General features: G+C 38.9%; 1 protein-coding gene across 1 annotated transcript in view; it reads right to left on the bottom strand.

Moving 5' to 3' along the window:
• The window catches only part of COL3A1 (collagen type III alpha 1 chain), a 49,659-nt gene that overhangs the window by 18,148 nt on the left and 12,007 nt on the right, over positions 1 to 19,504 (bottom strand). The window contains exons 2-18 of the mRNA XM_069021939.1: positions 13,422 to 13,627; positions 11,762 to 11,800; positions 11,090 to 11,206; positions 9,395 to 9,466; positions 6,149 to 6,214; positions 5,510 to 5,563; positions 5,235 to 5,288; positions 4,449 to 4,502; positions 4,238 to 4,291; positions 3,843 to 3,896; positions 3,329 to 3,373; positions 3,095 to 3,148; positions 2,106 to 2,150; positions 1,334 to 1,387; positions 738 to 836; positions 571 to 615; positions 355 to 453 (exon numbers count right to left, since the gene is read on the bottom strand). Coding sequence (XP_068878040.1) covers positions 355 to 453; positions 571 to 615; positions 738 to 836; positions 1,334 to 1,387; positions 2,106 to 2,150; positions 3,095 to 3,148; positions 3,329 to 3,373; positions 3,843 to 3,896; positions 4,238 to 4,291; positions 4,449 to 4,502; positions 5,235 to 5,288; positions 5,510 to 5,563; positions 6,149 to 6,214; positions 9,395 to 9,466; positions 11,090 to 11,206; positions 11,762 to 11,800; positions 13,422 to 13,627 — 1,211 coding nt within the window. The remainder of the gene's footprint in view (positions 1 to 354; positions 454 to 570; positions 616 to 737; positions 837 to 1,333; positions 1,388 to 2,105; positions 2,151 to 3,094; positions 3,149 to 3,328; positions 3,374 to 3,842; positions 3,897 to 4,237; positions 4,292 to 4,448; positions 4,503 to 5,234; positions 5,289 to 5,509; positions 5,564 to 6,148; positions 6,215 to 9,394; positions 9,467 to 11,089; positions 11,207 to 11,761; positions 11,801 to 13,421; positions 13,628 to 19,504) is intronic.

Here is a 19,504-nt window from a genome sequence, read left to right as displayed (position 1 = left end):
GTGGACTCAGCCCTTGGGAATTTAAATGGGTGAAACTAGGACTGTAAAAGAACAAATTTTGTCTGATGTAGCCAATTTACACAAGCTGTATCTTTCTTGTATCTGAATTGGTGGATAATTTAGGAAAGCAAATAGGTATTATTACCCTATTTATGTATAATCTTTATATGTAGCAAACGTGTCAAAGAAATGTTATATATTTATAAAAATAATTGCCTATTTTCATTACAAACTAAGTTATTAAACCATTTCAAGTGGGTAAGAGAAGATCAATGGGGTTTTTTTTAATGGTTATCAGGCTTACCTCCACCATATTTGCTTGTACCACCAATGTAAATACCATTAGTAACTCACCGGACTGCCTTTCGCCCCAGGGTTTCCACTTGCACCTGGAGGACCAGGAAGACCACGGCCTCCTGGCAGACCAGGAGCACCAGGAATACCAGAAGGTCCCTGCAGAGAGAGAACAACAGACACAGATGAAGAGAGAATGGCATTGATGGACTCTACCCAGTCCAGTGACCCTCACCAACACAGTGCAGCAATGGCAGCGATATGAAAAGTACCCACCATTTCGCCCTTATTGCCAGGGCTTCCAGCTCTTCCAGGAGGGCCCTGGAAAAATAAATATATGAGTAACCAATGCTGCTAACCCAGGACCAGAACAAAGGACATTCAGGGCTCTGTGAAGAGCAGGTGACACAGCACCTCTCAGCTCCCATGTGTTATTGACGTACCTGGGGCCCAGGTGGGCCAGCATGACCCTGAGGACCAGGTTCTCCTCTCTCTCCAGGACTACCACTAGCACCAGCAGGACCAGGAGGACCGGCTTCACCCTATGGAAAAAAAATAGTAAAAGGAGAAAATGCAGGCATTTTAATCATCTCTAGGTCAATCAGCATTAACTGATGAAACTAATGGTTTCTTCTACCATGGCATCTTTATGTGATTTGGGAAGAAGGCTTCCAGAATCATCACCTGAGTGCAAGAGCCAGATGAGCTGAGGCACACAGGATGCAGGTGCTCCGGGCAGTACATGGTGCACAGCTCCTGAAGCTGTGGGACATTCACTCCAGTCCCTCCCACAGCAAAACACAGAGAATGGGGGATCCATCACTTAGTAGTGTTTTGTACACTTAGTAGTGTATTCATGAAGATAATGAGGATAGGGCTTGTCTAGTGCTGCATGTGGCAGCACATCTGTTCTAGGCTTGCAAACTGTAATAGCAGCCAGGAAAAGGAGGACTCATAAAATGGTGATCTACAGTGACATAAGCTGTGTAAGTAGAGAGAGGACCAAATCCCAGGTAGTTATGCATCTTTAGTTGAATACCTTAAAACCTGGAGAGCCTGGAAATCCTGCAGTTCCAGGGGGACCTGGGGGACCCTTAAAAGTGAAAGAAATACTATTAATGCAAAAGGTAAAAGCCATATGGAATTAATCTTAAGTTAAAAAAGAGAGTCTGATTATGGGATTTTTCTCTGAGTAAGGAAACACCTGGCAAAACAGCAAATATAAATCATGCTGTAAAAGATGAAATTTGGCTAGTCCTAAAATATCACACCTATGTCTTAGTTACCCTGACTATTACATGTTCAGCTGAATTTCTGTGTTTTAAAACTAAAACCATGAAATCTATCATTAAGGAGATTAAGTTATAAAAAAGGTTCAGAATTTGTTCTAATTATAAAAAAGGAATGAGGAAAGAAAGCCAATACAGCTGTTACACACACAAGTGGACATGCTCAGATTTCTAGGCAGATGAGAAAGAAAAATGTTTGCCCACTCCAGACAGCTAAGTAATATATTTGAAAAGATCATTCAAAATTTGAACTTCATGGAGTACAGCAATTCCATCCATCTATACGTTTTCTGAGAATAATCTGGGTTTGGATTTTTGCATTTCCTGATTTGGAGTGGTAAAGCTCTCCTATTGCACTGTGTCCTTTAAGTATCTTAACCAACACAATTATGAAATACAATTAAATAAAATGCTCATCCTTGAACAAGTGCACCCCAATTTCAGGTTTGCTGGCACTGCAGAACATCAGCTAGAAGTAATTAGACTAAAGCAGCACAAATACTTAAAGTAAAGTTGTCTTACAGGTGGGCCTGCTGCTCCTGGAGATCCATCTTTGCCGTGGGCACCCTACAGAAAGAAGAGAGATGTTGGGTACAGAACACTACCCCCGACACAGAACCCACATCCTTTCAAGTCCATGACTTGGAGACCATATTCTTGTGTCTGTACATCCCCACTTAGTTTACGAAGACCCAAGGATTCCTTAATTGAGAAGTTCTAAAGTAATAATTAACTAAATATTTTGTGAAGGAATATCCAACACTTTACATGACTTGCACTGAGACAGGAAGATGTAAAAATACATTCTTATTACATTTCTTAAGGAAATGACAGCTGCAAATCATTGTCTGTATGAATAAGTAAGATTGCAATACGTGTATATTTCAAAGTAACAGTTACTTCTGATTCACATAAAAGAATAAATTTCACTCTAAAAATCTGATGAACACTGATGATTTAAACCCTGTTGCCTGTCTTGTAGTCATATTAGACCAGATCCTCTGCTCAGGTTATGCAGTGTCTGCACAAACAAGGTGCTGGCTGTTAATCTTCTTTGTTGGTTGTGTTGAATGCTATGAACTAAGAATTCCTTCAGGGCAAGGGAAGTACCCCCTAATCTCAGTCAAAGAGGAATTTTATCTCTTTCCTGCAAGTTACTTCTGAGATTGCATTTTTTCCCTCTCTCTGCCTTCTCCTGCCACTCTTTGCTTCCACCACTCCTCTTCCCTGCTTCTCTTGGCCAAGCCTGAGCTTATGCTGAAACACTGAACTCTTCCTCAATGTGTAATCTATTAATTTTAAAAAGCGAAACAGGAAATAGGATGGTGAACATGTTGTGGGTTAGAAGTGTTACATCTTTATTGGGGACTGAAAAGTTTTCATGTGAGATTTTTACAGATGCTACATAGTTTTTTATTCCTTTGCATTATTTAAGAAAGTAGGGAAATCTCAGCATATTGAATCCAAATATAGGTTGCCTCTGGATAAGAACAACATCTGCAATTACTTACAGGGCCACCGGGATTTCCAGGTCTTCCTCTTTCTCCAGCTGGACCTCTTGGTCCCTAGAAAACATATAAAAATGAATCTGTTAAATGCCTTCTAAAATAAGAAGGCTGAGCAAAGAGACTTCGCTCTTATTTGCATAGCTCATTGTTGTTCATTGCATATGATGGAGTAATTAAAGTTAAAAGATGAGGAACAGCTCAGTTAACATTTAAACACTACAGGATGCACATATTTACCGGTTGGCCTGGTGCTCCATTCACTCCAGGAAGACCAGTTTCACCCTGTTATGGAAAGAAAACAAAATGAACTTTGGTGAGAACATTTTTTGGTTTATCCAAGGGGAAGAGACACAGAAAAAAGCTCCATTTGTTGCTCCTTTCTAGTGGTGCTGGGTGTCCCCAGCATGAACTGAGTTCTGAGAAGTCTAAACAAGTGTCAAATCAAAAATTAAACAGGATATAAAAATCAGAAAGACTCAGCTTTTAAAATAAAATGCAAGAAAGTCAGATGACTGAGAAATGTCCTTTCATTTTGGTATCTCATGTTTATTACAGCTGGAAAATTGGGACACGAAATGGTTCAGAACATCTAACTCCTTTGGAATGATTCCTATTTTTTCATGGAGATATTAAATGGGTTTCTTGAATGCTTATTGTATTTTTATAATTGTTTAAATATGCAAAGCACATTACAACAAATAATGGGGGTCATTCATCTGCCTACTAGAAAGATGACACTCCAGATTTTTACCTTTGGACCAGGAGCACCACTGTCACCTTTGGCACCATCTTTTCCATCAAAACCCTGTGGGAAAGTAAAACCATATCTGTGAATTGTATTCTTCCTGCATTCTGGAAAACCTGATTCCTCTTGGCAAAATATTAACCCCCCTAAAGGGGCATATTTTCAATAACAAGTGCTATCAGGTGTTGGAACCCTTTTTGGCATTAGGATGGAGCTCTATAATTGAGGTAACCAGAATAAAAGTAAGTCTTTGTTATGGAAGTCCAGATTACATTGTGCAGAAATTAACTTTAATTCTATGATTCAGTCTTGGAAAGGGTGACTGAGGGATCACAACAGTGCAACACCATAATTCAAGGAGAGTAACAGACTCAGCTATACTCAATATACACAATACTTACTCGTTGACCTTTCATCCCAGGCATCCCAGGCATTCCAGGGTGTCCTTTGTGACCCTAAGCACATAAAAATAGAAAGATTAATAAATCACATCCTTATTGTATGAAGGCCACAAGCCAATATTCACTGTGTGTCATGTTCACTTGATTAACTTGAAATGGGCAAACAAAACCTTTGGTAAGAAGACCTTTGTTATTGCGGGCTTTTCCATACCGGTAATCCAGGGATTCCACGATCTCCATTCCTGCCTGGTCTTCCTGGTTCTCCCTATTGAAAGAAAATATTTTTTTTTTAGTTTTTTGCTATTGCTTCACTTACTGGCAAAGCACCAGTTGTGGTAGATCAGGGTGAGTTGGAGGAAGCAGGTGAAACTCCCATCAAAGACAGTGGGGCAATCCTATCAGGGTGACAGTTCCCTCTGTGACTGCTTTCTGGAAAACGATTGCCAGAATTTATAGACTCAGCTTTTAACAAGATTCTAGTTAATTTCTAAGTTACTTGAAGACAATCTTTAGAAAGAGATGATCCCAGAAAAATTATTTTTCTTAGTAAAACACTCAAAATGGACACAAGCTGTAGATGTTTGCCTTGGCTGGTACTACACCTGTTTGTGACACAGAAAACGGTGTTAATGGCTGTAAGTCCCATAGTAAGATTTAAAGGGAACAGAAAACTACCACTACTGTCTGGTTTTCTTTATAACTGCTAATTTATTTTGTGCCAAATAAATACCATGTTTCATGTTTATGTTGGTTTTGGGTTTGTTTTTTTTTCTAGTGTCAATCAAATTGCCCGCTAAAATTGAACCTTTTATGGAATGGAAAATTAGACCTAAAGTGAGACAAATTTACTTTCTTAAAGTCATGTTGTCAAATGGAGAAACAGGGAGATGTTAAAAATTCTCAAATGCATTAATATCTCTGTGCTCTGTTGTCTTGAAAATTAATGAACTTTTTTCTTCCTATTTATTAATAACTGAATGACTAATAGTGAACTTACATCTTTTCCTGGTGGACCAACTGGGCCTATCATTCCAACAGGGCCTGGAGGTCCCTGTAGAAAAAGAATTAATATTAACTACAATAATAACAAATATTAAATCTCTTTCAAATTAAAATTGCATTAGGCATCATAAAATACTTTTACATTTGACATGCAACATAGTAAACAACTAGGATGAACTGCAAAATTTCCATCCACTCCAGTGGTGACACAGATTCATGCTTTTAAGATCATGCTTTTAACATACACAGTGATACTGAATGGGTACGTACAGGAGGGCCAGGTTGTCCTGGTTCTCCAGGGGATCCTTGGTATCCAGCAGAGCCCTAAAATGCAGCAAAATACTCACTTAAGATGTGAACAACTACATACATGATTTCATAGTGCTGTTATATTTTATAATCTTTTAATTGTAAGGAAAATTGTAGTCAGATCAGTCAACAAATGACTGAAGGTGAAATTACCAGAACCAAGCAGAACATGCCTCCATGAAAACAGAAACTGCTCCTCTAAAAGGAGATGGACAATGAAAAACGCAGACCCTTTGTGTTGTTCACTGAATGCGTATCTTCCACTTTCCTTTGCCTCCTGTTAAATTTTTGTATGGATAAACATTTGGGAATATTAACAGGATGTCAGGCAGTGGCATGTCTTAAAATAATGTTAGCTGTCACCCCATGGGCTTGCAGAGATCTCAAGGGGTACACAAGGATTTAAGCCAGCACAATATATTGGCCTCAGCTCTCGAGTCTTGATGATGGTACAGCCCAAGATGACATTTATGCATAAAATTCTTCAGCATAGTATCCAGATTTATCAGTTGAAAAGGTACTTAATATTTATGACAGAGAAAAGGAGGAGCTCATATAAAAGAATAAAAAGACAGTTATGAGAAGATTAATGTTACTTACAGGGGGACCTGCATGACCAGGTGGGCCAGGGGGGCCACTGGGGCCAGGGGGTCCTGGAAAGCCACTCTGTAGTGTAGATTAAAAAATAGTAGTTATATTCATGTAATATAGCTATAAAGCTTAATAGAGGTGCTATAGTCAACAATAACCGTGAAATAAATTTTTACATAATTAGTACAGAGAAAAATCGTCGGTGACCTGAACTTGCTGCAGTAAAAAGGAAGCAGCAGTATATACACACAGTGCAGAAGAAGTACATTGTCTAGTTGTCCCTTCAGAAAAGGCTTCACTGGGTTGCTCCTTGCAGGCTTGGCTAACATCCTCCCAAGGTATTTTCAGAGCTGCATCTTTTCCTTTTTGAGTCACTATTGCCCTTCTCTAGACCCCAAAGGGATGCTTAGCTCAGCTCTTGTGCTGCCTGAAGGGGAAGAATAGAAACTGGATCTGAATTTGTTAACCACAGTAAATGAGCATCAGCATCTTCACCGTGTAACTGAGCTTAATCAGTTCAACACTTGAGATTTCTCATGACCTACAGATTTACTGAATTAAGGTCATACTTTTGTTGTTGTCAGTAAGGCAATCATTTTCACCAGTGAAGTTCTTTTCTGAACTTTAACAGTACCAAGCCATAAGAAAGAAATGAGGTCTGGACTAACCAAAACCTCAATATTTCTGCTTCCTGTAGCAACAACCACAAAAGCATTTGATACTGCAAAACAGAAAACATTTAAAAGTTAGCACAGTGGTCTACTGCAGCTATAGGGGGTTCTTTAAAAAAAGCTTTTGTTAAATTAAACTCTTCATGGGTTTCCTACAGCCAAAAGAATCACATGTATGAATGACATGAGGATCGCTGTGTGCTGCCGTACTGGCAGAATATTCCATAGTTAATGTTGCACATAATGTGTTTCATGGGATGTTGTCATATTGTGTCAGAACAGGTCATGTATTACAGGTGTTACATGAACCTAACTTTCATAATACAAGATTAACAGTATTGCTGTGCTCTACTGGCATGTGTAGGACAGTACTGTGCTATACTACAAAAATAAATAATATTAGTTCACAGTTGTCTTTTGTCTAAAAAAAGTCAGCCATTTTAGTGTTTGCTATTTTCTAGGACAAGAAGTACAGCAAGAGGCAGAGCTGTTTGGGTTTTGGAAACGTGGTTGCCATCGATGTGTGAATACAACGAGCAGTCCCTGTTAATTGTTAGAACTAATTTGGTATAAGGTAACTATAAATTCAACCAGGATTAAGCCATCAACTCATCAATAGCAATCAATCAATTAGACATACGGCTATAAACAAATGAGATATAATTTTTTCAAGTTACACACTGAGGAGATAAACTGATAGTTAGGGGTACTTGCTGCCAGCATCTCCAAACTGTGAACAGATGAGCATCCTTCAGTTAGAGAATGTGCACTGGTGGAAGGAGACAAAGACAATATGTGGAGGTTACGTGGGTAAGTGAAGAGAAACTGTGATGTAAAGCACAAAATCAGTGTACAGGCAATATAAAGCCATGGGAAGAGAGCAATGGAGAGATGCGTGATTGAGGAAATACCAGGCATGGTAACCACACAAGGACAAATGTTGGCACTGTATTTTTTTTGCTTTGTTAATCTTGCAAATTATTTCAGTTTGAATATTTGAATAATTATTCATTAGGAGTATTTAAGTTGAAAATTGATAAATGTGTAAAATAATAAAGAAATTAGTCTATATAATGCTAATTATAAACATTATTTAGAAAAGTGATTTCAGTCACATCTGCCTGTAACTGCTAGTACTTTGTGGTCATGTATGGCATGATGCAATATAAAAGACCTTATGACCTGAAACCATACAGACAACCCTGAAGATATTCTAGGGTGCCCAGTAAAGTAGTTTGCTGGGGTTCTTTAACCCAAGTCCAGGAGTCAGAGCACAAGAAATCACTAACCACTTCCAGGGAAAAAGCCAAAGTAGAGAGGTGTAGCCACAGTTGTTAACTGAAGGTCTTGGTTACCTGCCTGGTTCAACACATCTGCTACTAAAACACCATGTAGAAGAATGCAGATGGTATGATAGCTGTGGGTAACAACTGTGAGGAGTGAATATGAATAAATGAATAAACAAAGACACAAATAGATGGTTGAAGAAGACCAATGCATGGATGAACACAGTAGCAAATGAAGGAGATAGAAATAAAACAGATTAAAATAAAGGGGAGAAAATAATGACTATATTTCAGGAAAAACAGCTGTTGTGATTAGTAAACCTTATTTCACAAGATGATCTGATGGAACCCTGAGAAATAATGTATTTGCTTGGAACTGACTTGATATGCTAGAACATGTGACACCCAAACCATGTTATGCAGAATTGGGCTGAAAATAATGATTATGCTTAATGAAGCACAGCCAATTTCTAGTAACAGCAATTCACCACATCTTCTATGTAGCAGATTGCTTGAATCAAGAACACTTCATGTTGAATATCTCTAAATCCCAGTGCCTAAAAGGAAAATCATGAGATGCAACATCCAGATTTATTTTATACATGAAGCATAGCCCGGGTATAACTCTTTGAGGCTTTTTCTCATTTAAAAAACTGAAAAGCTTGGACCAGGTCTAGCAGGCAGATACAGCATCTTTAGTACACAGTCTGAGCAGCTGCAGGTAAAAAATGGTAATCATAACAAGAAAAAGTAAAAATATTTTGAGCTTTGGAATGAAAAAAAGTTTATAAACAGGATTTACTCAATTTTTATCAGGTAAGTTTGAATTGTGGAAAAGTTAGCAAGTATGGAGTATCATACTGAGTAAAGACAAATGATACTGAGTGGGTAAAGGAAATTAAAGGCAGTGGAAGAGGTAAAAATTGTTGGAAGGAAGGGAAGCAATTAGTGGGAGAATATCAAGCAGATGCATAAGGAATGTACATGAGGCAGAAAGGGAAAAATGTTTAGCTGGTGTAAGAAGGTGAATCACAGAGATTAGGAAAAGGAAGGTAAGAAACTGAAGAAAGAAACTGAAAAAGTAAAAAATCCAGACGATCTATAGCTACTTTCTAGAATACTGAATTGCTGAACAAACTGCTGCCTTACATCACATTCAACTTCCAGGCAATAATTAAATGAAAACTTATATTGTTAGATTAAAATCAGGATACATACACATCCAAGGTATAATCTACAAGCAGAAAATTTGTTCTTTAAAAAGAAGAAAGAACAGAAAAAAGGTTTTATCATCTTACAATGGGTTGTGGGTACCCGATACCAACTCCACCAGCCTTCACATCATAGGAGTCATACTGTGGAGAAAAACTCTGTAAAAGAAATGGAGAAAAAAAAAAGAAAAAAAAGAAAAATAATGTGATTGCTCTAAAACAAATAAGACTTTTCTTACATTGGTATGGCAGCTGCATGGAAATGACTCATTTGTATCTGCTGAGTAGTACTAGCTACACATATATCTGCCATATATTTACATAAGAGAAGCCCAGCCAATGTCTTCCTTCTGAGGTCGTGGTGACATTAGCTCCCTAGGCTAGGCACATCAATTTTTCTTCTTGACAGCTGGGCCTCAGCTGAACCACAAAATTACCCTTCTCTCCTTTTACTCTTGTTTGACTCCTTCTTAGCTTCTTTCTCCATTTTCTCTGTCTGTCTCTTTTCTTTTCTGTTGGACTTAAAGTTGTCACTCAAGGAAGTTGATGAAATATTATCTGTTGCACTAAAGAACAGAACTGTTTATTTTTATTATTATTATTTTCCCGATTTCTTGCACCTGTGCCTATTGAATGACTCATTTCACATGAGCAGACTCAGTCAAATGGTGTGGCATTAGTGCAGTGATGCAGTGATTAGTGCAGTGGCCCACAGGTGGTTAAGCAGGAAGGGTTGAATACATGCAGTGTTCTGCCTGCTCTCCCAAACCACTGTGGATCCAGCTCCTGCACTGACCAAGTGCTGGACTCCTGTGCTCCTGATACCAACCCTTCTGTCAGGATCCAACACCACATCTTTGATACAGCGTTGGAATGGGAGACTAATTTAGCCTGTTATCCTCTCCTGTGTTTGCATCTTCAAGCCCCAAACCAGTATCAGTGCGATGCCCACTGGGACTGGTTAACTGATCCACAGCTCAGTCCTGCAGAGGCAATCCCTTTCAGAATTAAATAAAAACAAGGCATCCTTCCTCGGCTCCTGGCTTACCTGGGAGTGGGAAGTGTTTATGGAAGTTATAATCAGCAGCCTATATTCAAAAGTAGCAATTGTTTTAACATACAGTTTTTATCAGCTTTGTGCTAAAGAAGTCCCATCTTGTAAATCTCAGCCTGGTGGCCTGCATGGATGACAATGTCACCTCTTAACAAAGCACTGCCTGGGGCTCAGTGTTAATAAACTTTAGTTACTATTAGCTCTCTTGTTGAGTGCACCCAGCTCTTCAGAAATGAATTCAACATTCAGTGAGCCAGAAATAAAGAGGGATCATGACAAATAGTACTTGCATGGCACTTCCCTGCAAGCAGAGGACCAGTGCTTCAGTCTAGTCTCATTGGAATGTTCCGTTATTAAACATTAATTGATGAAATGTAGGAATGTAGGAGAGTTCCCTAACCATTAAGCTTATGGGGAAATCCTCCATCACAGTCTTTCTGATCAGATTATTTCTGAGTTATGTAAGTCCTTCAACAGAACTGGCCCTAAAAGTTTTAAAAAATAAGGTAAGGCAGAGATTTAATTGCACTCCAGAGAAATTTTATGGACAAACCCCCAAAACAACAGCAAGACCCCACATACCACCCATCTCTGTTTTCCAAAGGCATAAATGAGATAGATGCCATCTAAAGCAAAGCACCTGGGAAGGTGCAAGGGACAGGTGCCTACAACATTGCCTTTCAGCGTTATGAGCACCAAGGTAGAAGCTGAACGTAACAATGACTTACACCTCCACTTATACTGGGACATGACTGGCAGATTCCAGGGGGCCCAGGAGCTCCAGGGCTTCCTGGTTGTCCTGGTGGGCCAGGGGGACCATTTCTGCCAGGAACTCCAGGAGAACCCTGCAAAAACACAAACAGAACAGATATAGATGTTGCCTCCAACTGCAAGGACATTGCAGAACAAACCTTTCCATTCCTAACAAAGTCTGTGTGACTGTGGTGGGAAACCTCTCCTAAACAAGGCCACAACCAAACATTCAGGGAGGAGAGACAAAATTCCCACATGGTAACACTTGATTGCTGGAGCCTTATTACAACTAATATATAATCAAACACATTAGACATATTTAGCAGTTCAGTTCCTGAATCTAAAATTATTACTGCTAGTGGAGTCCAATACATGTTTTTGCTCCTTCTGTAAAGAAATATGACAAAACCTAACAAATGTGATACATTTTGGACTAAACTGTGTTCTTTCAGTTTAAATTTTTGAGAGTGTAGTTGAAACTAAAGTTCTGCTTCAAAATAACTATATGGTTCAGTCCTACTGCCAACAGTGCAGACATCATTGAAAGCAGGATATCTTGGCAGCTTGAATGGCATATATAGCACTAGAAGAATGGGGTCTTGATTTAGTTCATTTCCTTGGGGAGAAAAAAAAAAAGTTGCACTTACAGGGTCTCCTTTGGGGCCTCGGCTGACTACTCCAGGAGTCTAAAAAAAAAAAAAAAGCAAAGGTAATTAAATTAAAAAAGAGAATCAAAATAAAGCAAAAAATTTGCACATGGATACAAGAACAAAACATTTAAGCATTTGAATTCAGTTTTATCACATGAATTCCATTAATTCTTATTCAGTATATTTAAAAGCTGTAGAGTTTTTGGTCAGTCTATCTCCATTTGCTTGGATCATCCATAGAATTACACCTCCCCTGCAGGCAAAAACATGACACTAATGAAGTCAGTACATCTTTGCCATTGAGTGCAATGGGGATGGAAGTCCACAGTGGAATGCTGTGACAGTTTTCTTGTGTCCTTCTCAGTCCACCATGTGAAGTGTGATTAGCTATTTTAAAAATCTCAGCTCTATGGCTCTAATTTATTTATTTTTCAGTTAATAATTCAGTTACATGTTACTACCGAGATTTTCAATTTTTGTGTTCAGCTGCTAGCAGTAGCAAAGAATATCCAGCTGAAACTATCTTGGATCTTTCAAGGTGGCATTTCACTATATACCACCCAAGGTCATCAGAACAGCTCCCAGTGGGCTGACCAAACTCCTGTATCAAAGAGAGAGGCTGGGCAAAGTAGTCCATGTGTTCTTCATTATCAGGAACTCCAGAACTGATATGAGTCTCTAAACACAAGAGAGGGAGGTGTACTTAAATCTCCACCACGCTTGTCTATACCACTCATTTCCACCTCTCAAAAGGTTCAGTGAAGTAGCTCAGGTGATCCCTGAAGCAGTGGAGTTGCACTAGTGTGGTGCAAATAAGACTAGGGGACATATCTGTGTGTGACATATTTATGTGACTTCCATATTTAAACAGATGTGCTATAGAGCTGCAGAAATGCATCTTCTCTGTCTTCCACACATCTCTTTCACTGTCTTATCTTCTAGATAAGGATCTTCAAGGTCTGTGGAAACCTATGTACTTTAACAGAGTCTCACAGATCTTTAACACTGTTGAAATGTTCAGATAAGCTGAAAGCTCAGTACAGCTGGCTCACTCACTGAAGCACTTAGGCAGGGGACCTGGCATGTACTAACATTCTTGATTTTCCTGAGGTTAAGTTGCTGCAACGGGTTTGTATAATATTGATGTCTATAAAAAACTGATGATAAATTAGGTGGGTACTGTATAATCACCTTTCCTTTACAAGGCATTAAGTCAGCATTAAGCCTGCAAAAGGAAATTCATTCTGTGATGATGTAGAATTGAGTTGATAAGAAATGCAGACTCACAGTATGCTATGAAAGTTCTCTAATTTTCTTTCACTCTGTGTTGGTGTTATTTTCATGGATATAGATTGAGTATGCGGTCAAAAATAAGGTGTTTGCATAATGCCTATGCTTTTCCATAAAATGAAAAATATAATGGCTAATTGCGGCCCTCTGTCCCTGTCCACTATTTTTGGTGCCCGTTGTCTGCATAAAACTGAGCTGAAAGGCTTAATATTTTTCAGCTGCATTGTCCATACTAAATATTTGCCTAAATTCAGAAAGTGGCATTGAAAAGAAAAGAGTTCAAGAGCATCTAAGCCAAAATGGATTGAGGTTGACATGCATCAAGAAGGCAGAAACACTAAAGAAACAACACTGAGAATAAACTTACTCTTGGAGGTGGTGTTGTTGTTTGTGGACAAACTGGACAGCACTCTCCAAAAGGAATCTCTGGGTTGGGGCAGTCCAGCTCCTGATCATCACACATGATGTCATCGCAGAGAACAGATCCCGAGTCGCACACGCAGATTTGGCATGGCTCTGGTTTCCAAACATCCCTGTCAGCATAAGCCTGCCCAAGATGGGTACATCCTGTGACTGGAGAGACAAAATAGCGTTGGATATTATTTCAAATGTGTTTTCCAAATTACAAATGAGTAACATGAAAACTCTTGGATAGTTTGTTTTGTTTTCTGGTTCATGCATGTGAAGTAAAAGGCTAAATGCCCCCCTTCAGGCACTGGGAGGATCTGTTACATTAATTGCAGAGTTTCCTCTGAGTCTATAAACAGACATCAATGGAAACCTCCTGGAGCTGAGCCAAAGACCAATTAAATCTCTGATAATCTTCCATCTTGAGTAATTTTAGTGTCAGACTGAGTTACTGTCTAATTAGCAATCGAATTCTCTGCTGCAGCTAAAGAGCAAATGTGCCAAAGACTTCCAACAAGAGTATCACTGGCCCCATGAGCCAACACGAGCACTTGTACGTGGATGTGGAATAAGCCATCTGTCCAGCACCACCTCCTGTCACCAGCATCTTGCAGTAATAGCTGCCACCAAGGGGTTTCAAAGAGTTTTTTGAAAGCCAGTGTATGTGACAGATCTGAAAGGACGCTCACATTAATTGCCCAAATGGTTTGCAATTATTGTATCAGCTGGCCTGCTCAAATGTTACAAGTGTCTTATTTTCAGAAAAAAACATTGTTCATCTGTAATATTCATGGCTTTGTGAATTCCTTCCAACAGCTGTTTTACTGATCAAACTTGTTATAGACAAAAACTGCCTTCAAACATTAAGCTTTGGGTTGGTATTTTCTTAGAAAAACATGATCCAGAAAGCCAGGTCATTTAGGAAACCAATACAAAATAACACTAAGAGCATCTAATTTGAGTTTTGCGAGCTCATTTTAAGTTTTGTAGACATTATTAGAAGTCTTTGATTGCAAACAGAAGTATCAGTGAATGTCATGAATAATATAATAAATTTTTTTTTCATGAATAATTAAAAATAATTCTGTTTATAAAAACAACATTCTGGAGAAAGAGCTATTTTTGTGCCTACATCATTCTTAAAACTTTAATACCAGAATAATTTACCTACTATACACCACCCTTCAAAAAGAAAAGCAAAATGACAAAATATGTAATTCAAATCTCTGACATTAAAATTGCCACTGGCTCCAGGCAGATATTTCTGAATACCATAAAATTGTAATGGCCACAATTATCTAGTATGAGACTAAGCCCAAATTTATAGTGCAGTTCCTTCCTATGGGTTATTCAGTCCCCCTTTGTTTTTCTCTCCCTGCATCTTTTATCTCTTTTTTTTCTCTTTTCCACCACTGCATTAGCACCCTGGTCTCTTTTTTTTTTTTTTTTTTTTTTTTTTTTTTTCCTTTTTCTTCCTCTCTGTATTTGTGGGTGTGTGTTCCCATTCCACACCAATGTTCTTTGGCAATGTGCACATATAGATGTGTTTCCTCTCTTCTCATGCTTCCTCTGCATTTCACCTTTCCCATAACATGTAACTTCCCTTCTCATCTTCCATAAATACTCTTTTATTTTTTACCTAAGCAGTTCCTGTTCTTTATTGCCAAGTACTCAACTGAGCTTGGTTTCCCCCTGCTCCCTTCCCACTTTCTCACTCAGCTGCTTTTCCTTGGTCCTATTAACCTGACACTTTCCTCTATTTCACCCATGAAGCTCACTACCTCCTATGAGCTCTGGAAGGGCAATGGGGAGCACAATCATGGCTTCCCGAGGGGACAGCCAGAGTGCAGATCTTGGGCCAGAGCACTCCATGGGACAGGAGGGTTTCTTTTCCCAATTTCAATCCTACCACAGGCTGACCATGTCTGTGCACAACCTCTTAAGTTCTTTTTGCACTTTAATTATGAAAGAAGCAAACAGGAAAATGTTGACTTGTTAAGATGGGCACTCCTTATGTCTAAGAGTTTATTTCAACCACTGTCTTGATTAAAACAACCAGAAAAACAAAGCTTCAAAACCCTTTACAGACATTTTCAAGCCAATATTTTTTTCTTTGCCTGATATCAAGCTGGGATCCAGTATTTTACCTTCCTTTGACAGCACAAAACATCTTAAAATCAAAAACCTTCCAATGGCATATGAAAACTCACTCCCCTCAGATGTTCTCTATCACTTAGAAACTCACTTTTCCCTTTTACACCCCTTTTGGGCCTCACTAGAAACTTCATATTCTGCACAAGAGAAATGGAGAAGAACTGCTCATTTCCAGGACAGCCTCTTCCCCACACCCACATGTCACAGGGTTACAGCATCAGACGATGCTGCTTCAAAGGACACTGCCTGAGTACCTTTGAAGAGGATCTAGACATCCTTCCTTAGTCTGCCAAGCTAGAGCTAGTTTCTAAAAATGTTGCTTGGCCTCCCAGTTCTCGCCCCACGGAACCATATCAGTGAATCCCAGGTAAATAAGCTGATTCTCTGCTTAGCTAGGTGCTGACTGTTTCTGCAAAAAACACTTTCCTCCTTTTCACAAACCAGGACCTTGCTGTGGGCACTTAGGGAAAACAAACTGCCCAGTCTTGACAAGGCTAATGACAAATGTTTCCTGAAAAACAACAAGGCTTATGATCATGAATGAAATCTTTATAGCCTCTGTAGTGACTCAAGAGAAAAACCAAATCATAGAGTGGCTCGTTGCACACATGAAGCCCTCGAAAGCTGTGTGTTGTTGGAGGCAGAACGTCAGCAGAGCTGCTGGGGAGGTTAGAGTTTGCAGTCCATCTCGAAGGAGTGGTTGGATGCACCCTGAAGAGCATGGATGGGCACAGATCCATGTCACTCATAGCAATGTCCTGCTCAGCTGTCACTCTGCTTAAGCACCTCCCAGCTCCACAGGTTAAAATGGTCTTTTCATTTACAAACATAATAAGGAAGGGAAGAAACTACTTTTCTCTAGGGCAAATCATAATTGTAAATACCATTATATGGAACTAAAAGAACTTAATATTGTTACTATTTGCATTTGTACAGTTATATGAATTGCATACACATATAAGAAATGCATCGCATACACACCTTTTCTGCACCCAAAAGATGTGTTTGGTTAATTGTAATATTCTCATTTTCAGCTCCCAGTATCACTTTATTAGTCTTTCAAAACCGTGTATTTTTTTTTATTATGTGCATAAGACAACAAGGTCCTTATTCACTAGGAAATTCATATCCAAGGACTTTTACCTTCAAAAATCAATTTTTTCATCATTCTTACTTCTTTTTCATTGATTTGTTTTGTTATTTTCAGAGATGTGATCCTGCTGCCTTACAGTGAAGAGGACAGCTCCTATGGGGAGTATAAAAGGCCACATTTCCCCTATTTTTGCACTGCTGGTTAGAAAAGATTATGTTTCCAAGACAGAAGCAGAGTCTTTTCTCATTGCCCGATTTTTCACGCTGAGAATACTCACCTGCCATATATTATCCAAAAATATCAATAAAAAGCATGGAAATTTAAAATATGTCAAAACAACTGATACTTTTACATTAATAAGGAAATAAAAGAGATTTCTCTGCATTTTTACAAGCTTGTCATTCAGTTATGCTACAGTAGATGGCATCATTTAACAGGAAGATGACAAAAATTTTAAGACATATGGATATAATGACATTCATATTTGCTTCTAACTTTCTGGACATTGTTAAATGAATTAAGAAATAAGCTAGGAGAGCTGCAATGAGAAGTGCTGTGGCCTTTGGCAGAATGAAAGTATTAAATAGATTTCCAAAGGAAACTTACATCTGGGAAGACTTAGTGTGTTAAAGACACCCCCTCTGTGCTCAGATGTAGATCTTTGTGTCAGTATGTTATGACATAATGCATTTTGCATTGCTCATAAAGATTAACTGTTAGCTCCAAAATCCTTTGGAAAGCTGATTTGTGCTAAAGCACTGGCGAGTAACATATAGGAATATTGAGGTTATAAAAAAGCTGACTTTTCTAATTCTAGACTTGTGGTGTAACAGTCACAGACTTGCCTTAGCCAGCTTTTCTTATTGATTCCTAAACATACACATTAGCCTAAGATTAAAAAAAAATATTAGAACTCAACGGTATTTGTCTATAGCAATACAAAATCTTATCCTTCCTCCCAAAGCCCTAAATATCATGGCTATACAGGACTTGACTTCTGTGGCACTTACTGCAATGCTTTGTTGGAAGCCCTGTCAATCTCTAGTGCACTTAAAAAAGTTTAATATTTGAAAGCCTGAATTAATTCGAAATTATGCTGTTTACTGAGCACTCATGTTGTTAAAGGTTTTGCTGCGAGTCGCACTTCCCCAGGCCAGCCTAAACAGTGAATAAAATAAAAAAAAGGCAACACAATAATTGTCATATGCTGGTTTTGACTTATTTCCCATTCTAAGAAGACTGGCAGCTGTCCATAAGCAGCCCAATAGTGAAAGCTGAAAGAAAAACCACAATTTAGTTCCAAAGGACCTATAAGTGTGGTACATAGAAGAGCCCAAATATGTACAAGGGAAACAAATATGGGTGTTGTCATATGGCCTGAAAGATGACAGATGTCATATGGGACATAATCCAAATCCCAGTGAGGTGAAGGGAATTTGTTATCACATGCTATGACCTGAGAATCTGTTTTGTAGTTGGTTTTGGCTTTGCATTTGTGCAAGCACCATGATTGTGACTTTACCACAATAATATGGCAAAAGGGAAAAATTTCCTAACAGTACCCTCAAAAACCACAAGCTTTTCCACTTTGGACAAAGCTGATGTCCAGCTATTGCATTAGTAGCAGACTCACATATCCCATTTGCAGAGATGTGACTAAAGGGTTAGAAATTAAAAAACATCTTGAACTTGTCTGGTTCTGCCTCAGAGAGAGCAATAGTCCACACAGGAGTGACTCATGATCCTCCAGCAGCTGCCTGATGATGGCCTGGGAAGCAAAACCAAGGAGCTTTGGTCTGTGAGAATCTGATCATAAACACAATGAGTCAAACAAACAATTTCTGCTATATTTAAAGTGAATTTGGTAAAGGCTAAAGCACCAAGACGAAGAAGGCCTTGCCTCTGACTTTGACAGAATCCAAAGCCTGATGAAGCTAAGAAGGGCATTTCTGTTACTTTTTAACTGTACAAAGCCTGTGCTTCCTCACCCTGACCTAGTTTTGGTCATTTGCTTTACAGGATGAGTACTTCAAAAATTGTTTTACATTTCTTCTGTAGTAAATACATCTGTTAATTGCCCACGCCAGCACTGTTTGATACATTGTTTGACCAAAGCACAAAGTAGAAAGGAGATATGCTGTCTATTTTCAATGGAAACGCTATCATTCTTCCCTCCCGGAGTAGGTGGAGGAATCCACCCCAGCATGTGCAGCAATGCTGCTTTCCATTTCCTGAGCAGAAAAGAATGCCACAACTTCTACCTCGAGGCAAATGGTTTGGGCTCCCTGTCTGGTATTATGATGATGTTTATAAGAAACCCAAACACACTCGTTCCATCCCATCATTAGTAATGGAAACAAGCGGACTCTCATAATGAATGAATTGGCTGGAGGAGACGGGATGGCCTGGTTTGTTGGCATGTCAGGTCACTGCTGAGTACTTGAAAGGGCTCAAATCCTGTCTGGGTCACAGGAGCCAGGAAAAGAGGTGGAAATAAAGGAAAAGAAATGGATTAACAAGTTGGGTTTAACAAGTTGATGCAAGGCCATCAGACATTCTCTCAGCTGGAATTGTCTTAAACAGCTAATTAATTGAATCCGGTTCACACAGTGCATGAGGACATAAGGGCCAATTTGGGTATCCATACCTTTTAGGATATTTCCAGGTTTAATAGTACTGATGTAATATTTTGTAAGGCTTGTCCACGTGATTGGAGGTAATGAAACCTCCATTTATAAAACACTTAAATGCAGACTGTGAAAAGCCAGAGCAGGTCAATCTTAAAAATCCTTTAG

This window comes from Aphelocoma coerulescens, chromosome 7, assembly GCF_041296385.1.
Source record: "Aphelocoma coerulescens isolate FSJ_1873_10779 chromosome 7, UR_Acoe_1.0, whole genome shotgun sequence".
Classification (NCBI taxonomy): domain Eukaryota; kingdom Metazoa; phylum Chordata; class Aves; order Passeriformes; family Corvidae; genus Aphelocoma; species Aphelocoma coerulescens.
This window is presented reverse-complemented; position numbering and strand designations above follow the sequence as displayed.